General features: G+C 38.0%; 1 protein-coding gene across 1 annotated transcript in view; it reads left to right on the plus strand.

The window, feature by feature from the left end:
* Positions 1-229: 229 nt before the first annotated feature.
* LOC594407 (VPS35 endosomal protein sorting factor-like) overlaps positions 230-16,157 on the plus strand; it is a 31,705-nt gene continuing 15,777 nt past the window's right edge. Inside the window, exons 1-13 of the mRNA XM_030991458.1 lie at positions 230-295; positions 5,103-5,193; positions 5,605-5,835; positions 6,271-6,390; positions 7,051-7,081; positions 8,121-8,203; positions 8,835-8,963; positions 9,702-9,786; positions 11,072-11,246; positions 12,640-12,687; positions 13,344-13,437; positions 14,289-14,366; positions 15,541-15,663. Coding sequence (XP_030847318.1) covers positions 279-295; positions 5,103-5,193; positions 5,605-5,835; positions 6,271-6,390; positions 7,051-7,081; positions 8,121-8,203; positions 8,835-8,963; positions 9,702-9,786; positions 11,072-11,246; positions 12,640-12,687; positions 13,344-13,437; positions 14,289-14,366; positions 15,541-15,663 — 1,305 coding nt within the window. The 5' untranslated portion in view covers positions 230-278. The remainder of the gene's footprint in view (positions 296-5,102; positions 5,194-5,604; positions 5,836-6,270; positions 6,391-7,050; positions 7,082-8,120; positions 8,204-8,834; positions 8,964-9,701; positions 9,787-11,071; positions 11,247-12,639; positions 12,688-13,343; positions 13,438-14,288; positions 14,367-15,540; positions 15,664-16,157) is intronic.

Consider the following 16,157-nt stretch of genomic DNA (forward strand, 5'->3'; position numbering starts at 1 on the left):
GGGGGGTAAGAGGACACTTTTTTTTTTCTTGGTCTCGAAATTTGAAAATTTGACATTTTGCACCGTTGGGGCATATTTTAAAAAAAAAATTTCAAGGGGGGGGGGGGGTTTACATAAAAAATTATCAAAGAGGGGGTTTAACCCCCCCCCCCCCCCCCCCCCCCCCCCCTGTATACGCGCCTGGTGTGAACAAAAGACCACCTGACCACCTGACTACTGACTACTGAGAGGGGCGTGTGGATTTTATTGTCACGTGATAAGATCTGGGATAGGTGAAAATGGCGACGTACGAATGGTAAGTTTGTCGATTAAGCCTGAATTAGGGTACTTTAAGGCACAGAATGATAGTAAAGTGTTTCCATAGAAGTAGTTATAGAATAAATGTTCCTTTTGACATAAATTTCCATTGAAGTATTCACCTACCAATTACCTTGAGCCTTACTTCTACGTACTATGTTGGCCCACCTTGTCCCACGCATTCGATTTCATGTTTGACTGTGAGTGACGTATGCGACTGCGAGTGTGACTTGCCCCTCAGCCTCAGTCAGGGCTATAGGCCTATATGAGCAATGATAGTGATATCGCCTAGTTTTATTTGGCACCAATAAACCTGCCTGAAGAGTGATCTAAGCAAAAACTAAGATGCCTTCATATTAATCTCCCATTCCCGCACCCAACAAACCTCGCACACCACACATAGAGTAAAGGAGCCGGTTTTCGGCCACTTAAGACAAAATCCTATTTTTTGGACTCTTTACTTCCTATTTATTATCATTTCTTGTTCAAATCATGAAGCAAATATTATTATTTAAACAAAAAAAGAATTCCAGAAAAAAATCACGAATTGCCATGACAATATTCATTTCAATTTTCACTGTTTTGGAGCCAGTTATCGGCCGAGCGTTTCAGTTTACGGCCGCATGTACAAAGTCAATAGGAAGCGCTCGCGCGCGCCGTGCGTTTCCGCGCTGATGTATAGCACAAGCTGGCGGAGCAGGTATCCCACGCCGGAGCTCCCTGGTGCTCGCCTGGCCGAAGACAGGCACAGCGGTGATCGGAAGTTGGAATCTGAATTAGACAGACATATCGTGTGTGCGTGGCGGGGTCCGGCTGCATTGATTTAATACATGCGATGAGATACTTTTGAGCTTGGGACTAACACAAAATCGGGCTCTAAATCTGAAAATACTTGAAATAAAGCTCATTTTCTGGTACCCATATTTCTTACATACACGCGTAAGAAACTCGATTTTTCAGATTTGGGTAGCGGGACCGCCGATTACATCGCTAAAATGTGATATTTTAGGATATATTTTCCATTGCAAATGTGATTCTTAAGTGACTCTGGCATGGTATGGTATGTGTGGGATATGTGATATGCTATTATGCGATGTATTTTAAAGGGATTTTACCGTGCATCCAATGGATCTGCCGAAAACTGGAGCTGGCCGATTACCGGCTCCTTTACTCTAGAACTTTTTTAGCTTACATAGGCAAATTCATGCAAAAAAATATATTCAAGAAATTGACTTGAAAACACATCGGACAATTAGTCTGAACCGAGTCAGGAGCAAATTTGAAGAAATTATATTTTTAAATGTTGTAAAACCAAAGATATAAGAAGAAAACTGACCAAGTATCTGTACTAAAAATCGTACATGTAAAATTGGTCATAGACATTCGACAGCTGAAAATGACGCGCACGGTTGTGGTACGTGCGTTCTCGAATCCAAAATCGTATCTCACACACACACTCTCGCCATACCGCGAATGGTCCGTCGTGGGGAGCTAGCCGCCCGAGAGTTTGCCAGCGATACCAACGCACCTTCGGAGCTCCGCAGCGCACAATTTTAGCGGAACTCGAAAGGTTCGAGGTGGGAAGGTGGCGGGCTAGCTTTTTGCCAAAACCACGCTAGAACGTCTGCTGGCAAAGTGAAAATAACTACGATCTAGAACATCGTCGGTTTCAGTGAGATAATTCTGAATTCTAATTGAGACTATATAATAAATTATATCGACAAAGAAACCTCGGTAGATCTCTTATAACTATACAAAAGCTTGTTTATATCTCGTTTAGACATTTGTTTTCGAGCCATTTTTTCGTGCGCGAGTCAATGCAAACTTTGTATTACCAAACTTTCAACACGCAAGGAACGGGGAACACTCGCGTACCCCGTATCAAATTCGTTGCAAAAAAAATTTTCAAGGGTGATTTTGAAGCAGTGAAGAAAATTTGCGCTGCGATGCGCAGAAATATACTTGAAAGAAACTTAAAAAATCACACCTGAATTTTCAGAAAATCGTATTTGCATTACCGAGCCTAGTTGTGAGTTGTTTATAACTCAGATTTTATGAAGATTTGTCGGAAAAAAATGTCATTTTTTTTCCGTTTGGTGGTCATTTCTAGGCTAATATTTAAAAAGTTGCATCAGTAATGGGCCCAATGTTTCTCTTATCGTACTCGCATGTTATTTCTACATAGATTAAACATAGGATGGTTAGGGATAAGATCGGATAAAAAAAGATATATCCTTCCACCCTCCCATATTCAAGTTTTGGGCTGATTATTGCCGACCCACCGCAGCAAGGCCATTCAGATTTTCGTACGCTCGCGAAGCGCCCTTTAGTGCCCCATGAATGTGCCTAGCTTACATTTAGCACTCCAGCAAAGCAGAGTCAATGCTAATGCGTACTTCTACTTCTACGTCGGTACTTGACAGGATCCATCAGTCAGGATATAACGTCAAGGTTGAAATGTCTGGCAAGGTGCTCTTGTGCAGTGCAGTCAGTTGGAGTATTATGTACAAGGTACAAGTAAAAACGATTCTCAGCCATCAATGGCGTTTCTGGAATAGGGCTCCCTGGAAGGTTTCTGCTGTTGCAGAAACCAAGATATCTGGAGGGAGCATGTACCATGCTGCAACTGTCTGTGGGAAAGCTCAGTACGGGCAGTGATTAGCTTGAATTTATTCGGGTGGAATTGCCTGGTGTTGTTCTGAGTCGTAGGTGTGACAAACTGATCTGGATTTATTGCTACGAGGCCATGTTGAATCTTGTACAGTAGGGTTAGGCATGCAGCATGTCAACATTTCTCCAGGGTATCCCACTTAAGGTCATTGAACATGGCAGACACACTTTCAGTATGGTGGTATCTCTGAAGGACAAATCGTGCTGCACGTCTTTGAACACCTTAAATTTTGGCTGTGTCTTTCTTCGTTGATGGATTCTGTTTCATTTGATACCAAAATTATGATATTTCAGTCAAACCCTCCATGTTTTATGATTTTTTCAGCATTCTTAAAAGGTTAAATATTTCACTTAAGTTTAGGTCTTATGTTACTATTTTTTAGTTTAAACAATTCTCATTTTCGTCATATATAAGGTACAAACTGGAAATTTATTCTGAAATGTTCGTAGATTTTTCTATTTTATGTGTGTGCAATTTCATGTGTGCGTCAGTAATATGTGTGAAGTGCGTCGCCTGTTTAAAACATGACATGTCAAAATCTCTATGGTGTGACGTAATATTATATATTGACATTGCCATTGAACTTAAGTTGCGCTTAAGTTAAGTAGGCCCTCTTTCACTTAAATTCAAAGCCACTCGAGCGGATCGGCCGATGAGAGCGTGTAAACTCACTGTACAGCACTCCATGCGCAAAGTTCTTCGTGCACACTGGCTTGCTTTGCCTCGGAGTTTGCTAGTGCCTTAGTCAGTTAGTGCCTAGTCTAGTCTAGTGGGCTCTTCTTTCTTCTCTTCTTTCTTCTCTTCTTTCTTCTCTTCTTGTGGATGTACTGGAAATTGTAGAGATCTTCAGTCAAGTTTCCAGGTCTATTTGTCTTCCAAGCTCCACCTTCCTTCTCCAATAATTTGATCTGATGACGTGTGTCAGTGTCATAATGTGTACATTGCTTCAATCAAATTTAATCTCCAAAGGGTGAGAATATAGTTCCCCACACCAAAATTTGTCAATTAAGCCTGGCTATGAAAGAGTTCACAGATATGGCAGTGACGACCTCAGTTGGTAGGGTGTTCCAGTCACTCACCATTCTACTTCTAAAGGCATTTGCTCTCACATTCAGCTAACTCCAGAGCCCGTTTATGAAAATGATTTGAACAGCGGGTTTGGTCACATTTTTTGCAATGTAAAGAGGTAGTAATTACAATTTGACCTACAATGTTTTTAGACTCCTCTGGGCATCTCTCCAACTACTTGAAATTATAATTTGAAGCAGTCTGTGGGCGTGTTCACACCGCAAGGGGGGTCCGTGGGCGGACCGTGGATCGCGCTATCGTAGCGCCTATTGGCATTCGCCGGATTCACACCGCAGTGAGATCTGCCAGCGGTCTATCGTAGCACCCCCTTTTTTTAGAGGTCCTGTTGCCATGACGCGTGACGTCATGAGGTCAGAGCAGTCAAAGATTTTGCGCGCTATTACGAACTAGGAGTGTAGAGTTGTACCGATTCAGATTCAGATCGCACCAAAATAGAATGAGTATAGATGACTTCCAGCGTGCTATCGTAGCTCGGGTTCACACCGGCAGAGATAGCGCGCGCTGGACCGCACTATCTCTAGTGGACCACCCCCAAGAGGTGCTCCAGTGTTGGCTCGCCATGGCTCGCTTATAGTATTGGGCGAACCGAAACGACGTTGTACCTTCCACACTGCAGAGATAGCGCGGTCTAGCGCGCGCTAGACCGCGTAGTCGAACATTGCTGCAGATGGAATGGAATCTGTAGTTTCTCAACCTTCCCAGATCTGTCTTGTATCTTTGGTGCCAAAGTGCATATTTCATATTCAAGGATTGGTTGCACAAGAGCATTAAATATTAAACCTGGTTATTGTGTCTCTATAAAGCACTTAAAAATAACCACCAAAAAAGAACATTTGATACCAGAGTGACAGCAATTTGTTTACCCTTCACATATTCCTGAGGATAATGAGCTAACATGCGATTTACGTTAGTTCAATATGGTTGCAGTCTGCTCTTGAGGATGTAACTATAACATGAGTTTTATCAATAATAATCTTCAATGTATTATTTTTATACCATTAATTGATGTGTTAATGACGAGCATTTCTGTTGTTCTCAATCCCAGGCATGCAAGACCTAGAGAATATGAAGCAGAGAAGAGAAAACTTCTGCTGAAAGGTGATGTGACTACAGAGCATCCTCTGAAGCCCATAACGGTCAGTATTCCGCCCAATCTTAGTTCCTCAAAACACCAATAAAAAATAATTTGTAGTCCTACGTTTAAAATAGTTAAATAGTTAAAACTACCATCCTTTAATACTGTGTTTAATAATAATATTGGACAAACATGATATTTTTTTAATCATAGGGTATATTGACAATGTTAAACAGTAACATGTTGTGCACATTTTGTGCAAATGCAGTATTTGTCATCCTATGAGGTTTCTGTCCTTTACCTTGCCTTTTAAATATAGAAAACTGATATTCTTAATAATTAAAGAGAATTAGAAGGAAAATAGTAACTAAATAAAGAAAGGCTTGAATGCATGTATACAGACTTTTCCATTCTTGAAGCAAGAACTCCTGCTTAACAATTGGAGTAAACATTCCATTCCTTACTTACGCAGGTGCACGTGGCCGAAGCAAAGCTTCGCAAGTCAACTAGTCGCATGAGCACCAGTGGTACTCCCAAGCAGGACGCCGCCAAGAAAGCGACCTCGAATGTTGACCCCTTGAGCAGTGCCTTGGAGGGCAGTGACCCCCTGTCACTGTTTGCTGCTGCAGCTGCGGCCAAACCCAAGGTAGACCCACTCGCTGATCCTCTGTCTCTTGCATTGGGACTTTCCAAGAAAGATGCAGTAAGTAAATCTACTCTTGTTTTAATCCCCACTGCACTACTTATAGCTACTTGGCCCTCTATATAACAAACAGTGCATAACCGGTGACCATTGGTACCCCATGATTCTCTTTTTCTTATGTTAATTGAGAGCTGATTTGATGAGATAACCCCATGCCCAGTGACCTTGCAGAGTGGTCTAATCTCTCCTGTACACTGGTACAGATGGGCTTTAACCCTTCTCAGGACAGGAGTTATGCATTGCTATTTATACTTTTATATTTGTTTGTACTCTCACACCCCAAAAGGGGGTCAAAGAGTCAATAAATTCTACATTCTACAAATTCTACAAATTCTAAAATTCTAAAATTCTACAAAATGAAAAACAATGACTTTGAATCAGGAGCCATCCGGTTCTAGTAAGCAATGTGTTTAAATTTGGCCTATTCTCTTTCAGACGGACTCTGCAGCCCAAAGACTTCCCGCAGGACTAGATGATTCCTTTGAGCCTTGGTCTAGTAAGAAAGCCGGCATCCTGAGCAAGTACACCACCTCAGAGAAGCTCTCCATTACAACGGTGAGCTCAGCCAATCTTTGTTAACATAGAGCCAGGCTAAACAAGCACTCGTGCTCATTTCTTTTTCTTTAGAAAATCATCCGCTGAAAGCAAGATGGGCTACAATTTTGTAGAAAATGATGAATATAATACCCTTCTGGCTCTCAACAAAGTTTAACCCTTTTCTAAAGCATGTTGTATATTAATTATTGCATGATGCATCATATATGATCCCATGGTTTAAAATTAGCAAAAAGTTGCAAATTTAGCATGACAATATAACATTTCGTAGACACATATTATGAATTTTTGAGCAGAGCAAATGCATTATTCAATCAGACATATTGATATGTCTGAGCATATAAAAAAAAAAAAAAAAAAAAAAAAATCTGTTGGCACCAGGAAATTTATGATTTTTTGCATACATGCCTTCAATTTTTTCTGTTTACGTAGAATTCAACAAACAGTTGGTCCACATGTGGCTCTAGCATTATTAAAAATCATTTGAGTATTAATCCAATTTCCTAGCTGGGACTTTTGTTAAATTATTGTTCAAAGATTATTTTAATCTTTGAACTTTGGAAACTAAATAAAATTGTTAGTCCAAGATGAAGGACTGGGAACAGTAATATCTTCTGTTCATGCTTAACGATGCTGTTATTACTCTTTGATTTGTTTCAGAGTTTTCTATCACCTGCTGATCGAGAAAAGGGTGAGACAATTTTACTGAATTAAAGTTAGTAGATAACATACTGTCTCTTTGGAGCAGAAGGGTCGTAACTCACATCACATCCTTTTACACAGTGTTGATGTCTTTATGCTCCTCAACAAAGAATATTTCAAGAGCAAATAAGTTTTTATTAATCGTTTCTATCTCGCTCGAAAAGTAGATTTGAAAATGTTGAGCATACTATTCTAAGTCATTATGATTATCATCACTATCGTCGTACATACCTGCCAACCCTCCCGAATAATCCGGAATATCCAGTTTTTCTGGATTTTTAGGACCCCAAAATCCGGAATCTCCCGGATTTGCAAAATTTCTTTTTTTTTTTTTTTTTTGTTGCTTAAGCCAAATTAAGCTTGTTTTATCATATGCCGTGATGTGAGAGTTCACGTATTGCGTGCGTTGAAGGGTTGCATGATTGAGCAGCGAATTTGTATTCGCTTTTTGGCACAGATTTACCTCGTATTGCCAGTTACACTTCCGCTGCACGTGCGAATGCCTGTTAAGGGTACAGATTTCTTATTTTCGAAGACATACCGTGCTAAAAATTCTTCATTCTCATTTTCAAATGTTGGCAGGTATGGTCATATCCATTGATCACCCACTTTCCAAACTGTGGGTGAAGATCTTGACCTTATTTGACCATTTTGACCTTATTACCTTTTGACCTTATTCACGCACGCTGGTCTTAAGCATCCACATAGTGCATTTACAAAATGCATTATTTGGCTGTAATGTTCTACAAATTTATTTTGAATCGTCAGATAAGGCTTATTGTAATGTCTCTTTACAAAGTTTATTTATTTGTTTTATTGCCTTAATTCAAAACCAAAATCTCATTTCATTTTCCTTATCAAGCATCAGCTTAGTGGATTTACAAAATTTTTGGCTGTAATGTTCTACAAATTCATTTTTGAATCGTCAGATAAGGCTTATTGTCATGTCTCTTTACAAAGTTCACATATTTGTTTTATTGTCTTGCCTTCAAAACAAATTCTCATTTCCTTTTCCTTTAATATTCTAGTGACGGTGAAAACCCAGGTAGTCCAAGGCACAGTCACAGACAAGGTCAAGAACAGACTAGAACAGCTGGATGACTTTGAGGAGGTATCAAAAATATTTACTGTTTTATGAAATCTGAAATGATCACTGTTAAGTTGTCAACATGCAAGTCAAGCTTGAAATTTTAGGGATGGAAGTGAACTTCTTTTAAGTCGAACTTTGATCCAATGGTGTAAGCGCCAAAATCAGTAACCTAGCACCAGCCAGGGTAATATTAGAGTGCCTTTAGCACCTTGCAAAGGGGATATGAGCACTATAAAAGTGTTCAATATAATTATTATTATATTGAACACCATATTACCAATGGTCATTTAAAGTTGGTTATCATTTTGCTGAATTAAATGACAATTTGGCACTTGTCACCTTGAAAATGTCTATGTTTCAAATTACTTATGCCTAATCTGTATGTATTTTACCGCAAAATACTACATATCACTATAACCATGGAATAATGTTCTTTGCTGGATTTACTTTATAAAGAACCTCAAGGCATATCTCTCAATCAATTAGTTGTGAAAGGTAGGCTTGTAGATTTTGTCAGAATATTCTTAATTTGCAAGATTGAATGACCTAAATGTTAATCAATTTCAAATGATTCTTAAACAAATACAACAAAGTTCCATTTTTTTATGACCCCCCCCCCCCCCCCCCCTTTCCCTTTTCACTTCTCGAACAGGGTTCCGTGAAGGAGATGTTGAACCTTAGCCAGCAGGAGTATGTCTACCGTATTGAAGAGCTCAACCAAGCTCTCATCAATGCTTGGGATCTGGACCAGAAAGTCAAGGCTCTGAAAATTGCCATTCAGGTGAGATAGAACATATTTCTAACATAGATTTGAGAAGAGTACTGGCACATATAGATTGATGTGTAATTAACTAATCACGCTCTCATCAATGTTTCGGATCTAGACCAGGGGGGTGTTTCACAAAGACTAAGATCGACTTTAAGTTGAACTTAGCTATAACAAGCCGTTCATGCCACTAGTTCCTCTAAACATTCCTGGTATTAGTTTCTCAAGGGACGTACAAATCACGGTCACAAATCTACAGATTTCACATTGTTGATAGTTCATTATTGAAGGAAAAAATATTATCTAAATATCATAATTGAGAGATCAATGGTGAGAGCAACCAGTGGCATGAATGGCCTGCCATAGTTAAGTCCAACTTAAAGTCGATCTTAGTCTTTGTGAAACACTCCTATGGGTCAAATGCTTAAGAAAAGTCTACTTATTTTTTCTGCAAAATACTGTCAAATGTTAAACCAATAAGAGTGAACATTTGGGTTTGCCTACCCTGCTCACAACCTCTCTGCATATAAACTCTTGCATTATGTCAGGAGTCCACGATTTTCTACATTAAACATGTTACTTTATGCTTTGCATTTGTCAATTGTGTGACTAATAAGTTTACCCTTCAAAATTTGTGATATCTTTATGAAGACGATTGGCCACATCAAATGCATGGTTTTCATTATCCTGTTTATCCAACCCTTTAATTGCAGTATTTCATAGTTTTTCAATATTTTTCTCTCTTGTTTTTAGTGCTCCAAGCTTCTTGCTGACATTTCCGTGATTAAGTTCTACCCGAGCAAGTTTGTTCTCATCACCGATATACTGGACACGTTTGGTAAGCATTGACTGTCAGGAAAGATTATCCCTACACATGTTGTCAGCCGGCTGGTAGAAGGGCGTTAGCGCCAAGCGACTCGAAAACTACTTTTTGAATTATTCGCATTTAAACTGCTTTCCGTCCCGAAAATTGGTTTAAAACTTAAAAGACTAATAGAAATATTATAGTAGAACACGGCCACAATTTTTTTTGGAAATAAGTCAGTTATATAAAAATTTGAGGCGATTTAGTGCTAACGCCCTTCTGCTTAACGCTTCATCTTTGACCTAAAATTCGAGCTAACGCCCTTCTGCCAGCCAGGCGACGATGGAGTTTCAGTAATACCTGATGTTATACATAATCACCATAAATGTAGCCCTCTAGGCACTTACATGTATGTCTTTTGGCAAAAATATTAATCTACACTTGCCACACTCCACCCAGGTGAGGTAAATGGGTACCCATTTGGAAGAAATTCCTTTTACATACTGTATCAGTATTATTATGAAGCAACAGTTAATTTGTTCAGCAAAGTTATCATTGTGTAGATGTCCTATTAGTTAAAAACTAGACAAACTCTGTGTTTTTTAGTTCTCCACATAACCAACCATGTAGTATCCGTCAATAAAATTTGTAAAAATGTTATGAAATATTTTTAGGGCTTGCATAAGATATTCATCCCCGATTGGAAGTTTATTGTAAATTGCGTAAATTACAGATACATAAAGCATCTGTTACAGACGATCTTCCTATTCGCATTATTTAATTAGAGAATTCGGATGTGATTTGAGTGTACCATTTACTAGGATCCTTAATATATCTCTCAGACAAGGAGTTGTACCTTCACAATGAAAATCTGCTCAAGTAACTCCTATGGTTTTTAGTTTCAGAATCTAAGTCCTATTTTTTATACTGCTATTTTTTTACATTTATACCTTTAAAAGTGTTATATATTGGGCCTAACATGTAAACTTGAATATTCCAGCCATGGCTGTCTTTCATGTGAATTTGTATTGGTATGAACCATGTTTGTGCTATAATAAAAAACATTTTTGAATTGAATTGAATTGAATTGAATTCCCTCACATCGCTTCCATCAAACATCTTTCAGATAACTTGCCCCTTTGTTTTGGCCACTCCAGGGGCCCGTTTCACAAAGCCTTTTTTCAATGACATATGACAAAACATATGACAAAAATCAGTGACAAATCTGCTGACAACCAATCAGAAGCAAGGATTTCAGTAGCTTATTACAAAGACTGTCATTTGTTACTGATGGCAAGTTTTGTGAAACTCCCCCCAGGTCGTCTTGTATACGACAGGATCCATAGAAAGTCCACCTACCTGCCTCCCGGAAGCAACACCTCTCAGGTCCTGCCTGTTCACTTCACCCCGGAGCAGGTGCCCAACTCGGCCAAGGAGACCTGCAGGAACTGGTTCTTCAAAATCGCTTCTATCCGAGAACTCATTCCAAGGCTGTATCCTTGATGGCAGTTAAAGGCATCGTTTAAAGCCACACTGTCCTTCTTGTAGCTACTTGCTCCCTCTATAGAGAAAACAATGCCTAATCGGTGACCATTGGTCCCCCATGAACCTCTTTTTCTTACCGGTATGTTAATTGAGAGCCGAGTTTATGAGATAGCCACCTGTCAAGTGACCTTGTGGTGTGGTCTAATCCCTCCTATAAAATAGTACAGATAAGCTTTAACAATGTTAAATCTGAGATGCATGGCCCTACATGTTACCAGTGTCTGTGATATGAAAATCTTTGAGTGACCGGTTTTACCTTACTCATTTTCTCCAATAGAAGAGTAGTGTTATAAAAACGGTTAGGAAAACGAAAAATGAAATTTTGATTTCCAATCATAAATATCTTTAAAATCAGACGGGTGATCGGCTTGTAAAATTCATGGCGTTCCTGACTGACCTAAAGGTTTATAATTGTCATTGCAGCATGAGCTAAATCCAGGATTTTGTTTCAGAATCTGAGACAATGTTACCAAGTCACATTAAGGCTTGGTTAATAACCTTGATGATAAACTGGATGCATGTATTGTCTGTTCAGAGCCAGAGGGTTGTGAACTCTGTGTGAGAGTATATGAGTTTAACGTCCTTCTGGTTCCAAAATAAGATCATTTTTACGATAATGATACAGAAAGCAGTGGTCACGTCTGCATGGTGAATTCCCTTGGGTTCTGTCACTCAAATACATTGCCTACAAGATTCTTCAGGACTGATATCATATTGAAGGAGTAACAGTATTGAAAACTGACTCTCAGTTAGTATCATTGAGGACTGTTCAAAGAAAATCACATACCAAGTGATCCTGATTAGATGATAATATTGGTTGGGGAGGCTCATTAGAATAAATCGTTGAGGTTCTGATCTACAACCAGCATTTTCCAATTAATTTTGTATGTAAGCAAAAGGGCAACAATTTAGGAATTAGTTATCATTATCCTTATTGTTCAGGTCAGACCAGGCCATTAGATTTAACAATTATGATTTTCTTGTGATTTACCTTTGATTTTCTTTAATATTCATTTCAGATGGGTGCACAATCAAGATATACATGTACTTAGCAAGTTACTCAAAATGATATGAGATGTCATGCTTTTGATTATTCTTCTTGTTTAGGATAGATGGCTTGTTTTATTGCTTTGCCATGAAAAATGTTCACTTTCCAAAAATCTTTAAATTTGCAATATCTCCAGAAATTATGGGGCTACTATGACAAGTTTATGTGTCTCTTTTACTCAGTCAAATATGTTTTTTTAGAAAACCCAAATTTGGTCTGAACGTCATGTCCATTACACTGAAATTGACCATATGCAGTTTTTCTAGTTTTATTCCTTGACACCAGATACTCAGCTATGTAGAGACAGCTATCTTGAAATGTTACAGCTTCCTCACTCAAGGGTAAGTGTTGCAGTTAATGGCAAACGCTTGTTTTTAAATAAAATCCTATACATAACATATTTATTCCATTAGTTTTGTTTGAATGCATGTATATTTGTGATCTTGGGCAATGCTTACATAAATAATGTACATACATGTGCAGTATGTAAGTTATGTGAGTGCATTCACAAATTTCCATTAGCAGAATGAGCTGATATGATCCGCCTGTTTTTGAGAACGTTTTACTTGCTACTCTCCACCCAAATGTTAATTGGGTACCCGGGGTAATAGTATGTCTGTAAAGCGCTTAGAGACAATGTATAAGTACTATATGAAAGCGGAATATTATTATTAATATTTAATGGTTTCCCATTTAGAAACCAGTATTGACATTACCGGTAGATATTAATCAGCAACAGCAGCAGCATCTATACCATGAAAAACATATTACGTATTACATTACATTGTAACATAATATATACATTAATTTGTTCAAATGTTGCATCATTATGTGCACAATACTCTATGTAGGTATATTGTTTATATGCAGTTTCCATATTCAAAATTAAACATGCTATATATTAAAAGCTGCTATTTTATCATCTTTATATCATCCTCGTCTTCGTTTTAATCATCACCATCCTTGGTATGTTATTTATGAACAATTTTCTCACCAGGGAGTACTCCCAAGCATTGCTAAGACTAACCAATCAGATGAGGGGAGTTGGAGACCCTCTGGTAGCTATCTATGCCAGAGCATACCTTTGCAGGGTGAGACTATTTGACATCCCTCATTAACCCAACTTATTTTCAGAGAAGTTTTGCTATGTACAGGGCAAAATAATGATACACTGTATTTACATTTGAAAACTGTCTACAATTGTTTAGATAAAGTTAACTTAGTAAGGTACCGGTACTGACCTGCAGGTTTTTTTTATTCCTGTCCAAATTTGAATATAAATGATTTTTTTAAATCCTGTTATCATGTTATAATTATCATTAGTTTGGATAAAGTAGTAGTAGTAGAGAGATAGTGATTTTCTCTATGTTCATACATGTAGTTGTTTGCCTTGGACGAAAAATGAGTAGTAGTAGTAGGTGTAGAGTAGTAATAGTAGTAGTAGTAGTAGTAGTAGTAGTAGTAGTAGTAGTAGTAGTAGTAGTAGTAGTAATAGTAGTAGTAGTAGTAGTAGTAGAAGTAGTAGAAGTAGAAGTAGTAGTAGATGTAGTAGTGTTAGTAGTAGTAGTAGTAGAAGTAGTAGAGATAGTAATTTTCTCTATGTTCACAATAGCTTGCCTCGTACAAAAAAGTTGTAGGGGTAATATTAGTAGTAGTGGGTGTAGAGTAGTAATAGCAGTAGTAGTAGTGGAAGTGGTAGAGGTAGTACTAATAGTAGCAGTGGTAGTAGTAGTGGTAGTAGTGGTAGGAGTGGTAGTAGTAGTAGTAGTAGTAGTAGTAGTAGTAGTAATAGTAGTAGTAGTTATAGTAATGGTTGTTGTAGAAGTAGTAGTAGTAAATGTATGTGCTTCTAAACCGACTTTCATTATTATCATCATAATAAAGTAAATGTACATGTATACCATTAAAAATTTGATATTTCATTGATTATTTATTTGTTTAGGTTGGAATGGATGTTGCCCCAAATGCTCGTGATCATCTCATAAGTAACTTCTATGACTTCCTAGGCACCTACCAACAGGTATGTCTTTGTATACATCGCAGCTCAGACTGAAATTTTATTTGTGTAATTAATCATAATAATAATAATAATAAAGACATTTATAATACGCAACATATCCACCCAGAGGGTGCTCAAGGCGCTTACAATGAGTTACATATATTTCATGGTCCAGTTGTTTGTATAGTATTCTTGAAAGTGGAGAGTCCGGCGTTCTAAATCAAATTAGTATCCTCGTGCCTGTTTGTACTTTTATGTGACATGTACGATATGCATAGTTTGAGATTACTTTACAAAAATAGCCTCATGAATATGTTTCTCTATGCAAAACACCCGCATATTATTATGGTTGGGTTTTTTAATGCAAATATGCATCAGATATAATTTAACTATAAATGGCTTTTTATAAGAACAAGAAATTTTGGAATTGGAGTTATGACAAATACACATCCTGGAATTGGAATTGGAATCATGACAAATATGAATTCTGGAATTGAAGGATAAGTTTTTACCTGAATTTTGCATTCAACTGCAGATAATATTTACTGCTGAACCATATTTTCTGGTTGTGTTAATGGACAGCTGTTGATACTCCTATTAATGGGTTCATTCCTCCTCAAAGATACATGTACACTGTTTATGTATTTTTACATGTCCCAAGCATTTATTCAATTATAAATTTACCTACTTCATTATGAGATGACTTATTTTGTTATGAATTTATGAATTCATCTATTCATTGACTGATCTTATTGACCAACTTCTTTGTTCATTTAAAGAAAAGGTTGAGTTTGGGGAACAGGTGAAAAATAATTTGTGAGCATTATCATTGTTATTTTGCAAGTGTGGTAAAACATCAGATAAAAATGTTCCCTAAAAAGCATAGCTTTTCAAATGCTTTCATATTCTAAATATGGCATGTAACAACATCAATATCGGGACAGATTTTTATGCCACACATTCGTGTAGTCCCATTTACATTTTTATGTGTACATGCAGTGATTGTAACTTTACCAAGACTGGGCCAAATTTGTTATCATATTGATGCTCCCAGAACCTTGCAGTACACACGAACACTTATATGCTAGATGATCAACCTTTTCTGATTGATTCCACACTGTTTTTTCACAATGCAATTGCATGACCAGGACTCAACTTTGTCTTTAAGCATCATCTTTTTTTCTTCACCCCGTAGCTTCAAAGTGACACGGTACAGAACATCTTGGCAGTCCAGAGGTTGGACATGGCTTCCTATCTTTCCCTCTACTCTCCCGCCCTCGATTGGATTCTACAATCGGTAGCATACAATGCTTCTGAGGTAAGTACAGTTTAATGCAGCTAAGAGCAAGGGCAGACAATATGAAATGCCCCACCTAGCACCAACTGATGTACGCAACTGGCGTCCTGGCTTTTGGGGTCAGGGCAGCGTTTCACGAAATCGTCATAAGTACAAGTTCACCGACATCCTATTGAAATGTGTGTATTAAGTTTAACACACGTTTCAATGGGATGTCAGTGAACTTGTACTTATGAGTGTTTCATGAAACGCTGCCCAGCTGTCCGCCATGGGTGGGTGGGTCTGTTCGTGTCCGGACGCTTCCCAGAGGCGACTCTGTGAAGCATGTGGCTTCTTTTTCTCATGTGTATATCATCTGTTTGGAGCCAGAAGGGCATTGCCTCATAAACTTTAATAGAAAGTTAATGCCCTTCTGGCCCTGAAGAGATGACATTTTTTATAAGGAAAAGATAATATCCAACCTTTCCAAGTTCCTTGATACCTTTCATCCTCTTTCTTTTTTTGGTAATCTTACA

Source organism: Strongylocentrotus purpuratus, unplaced genomic scaffold (genome assembly GCF_000002235.5).
Source record: "Strongylocentrotus purpuratus isolate Spur 01 unplaced genomic scaffold, Spur_5.0 spur5_contig_845, whole genome shotgun sequence".
NCBI classification, from domain to species: Eukaryota; Metazoa; Echinodermata; class Echinoidea; order Camarodonta; family Strongylocentrotidae; genus Strongylocentrotus; species Strongylocentrotus purpuratus.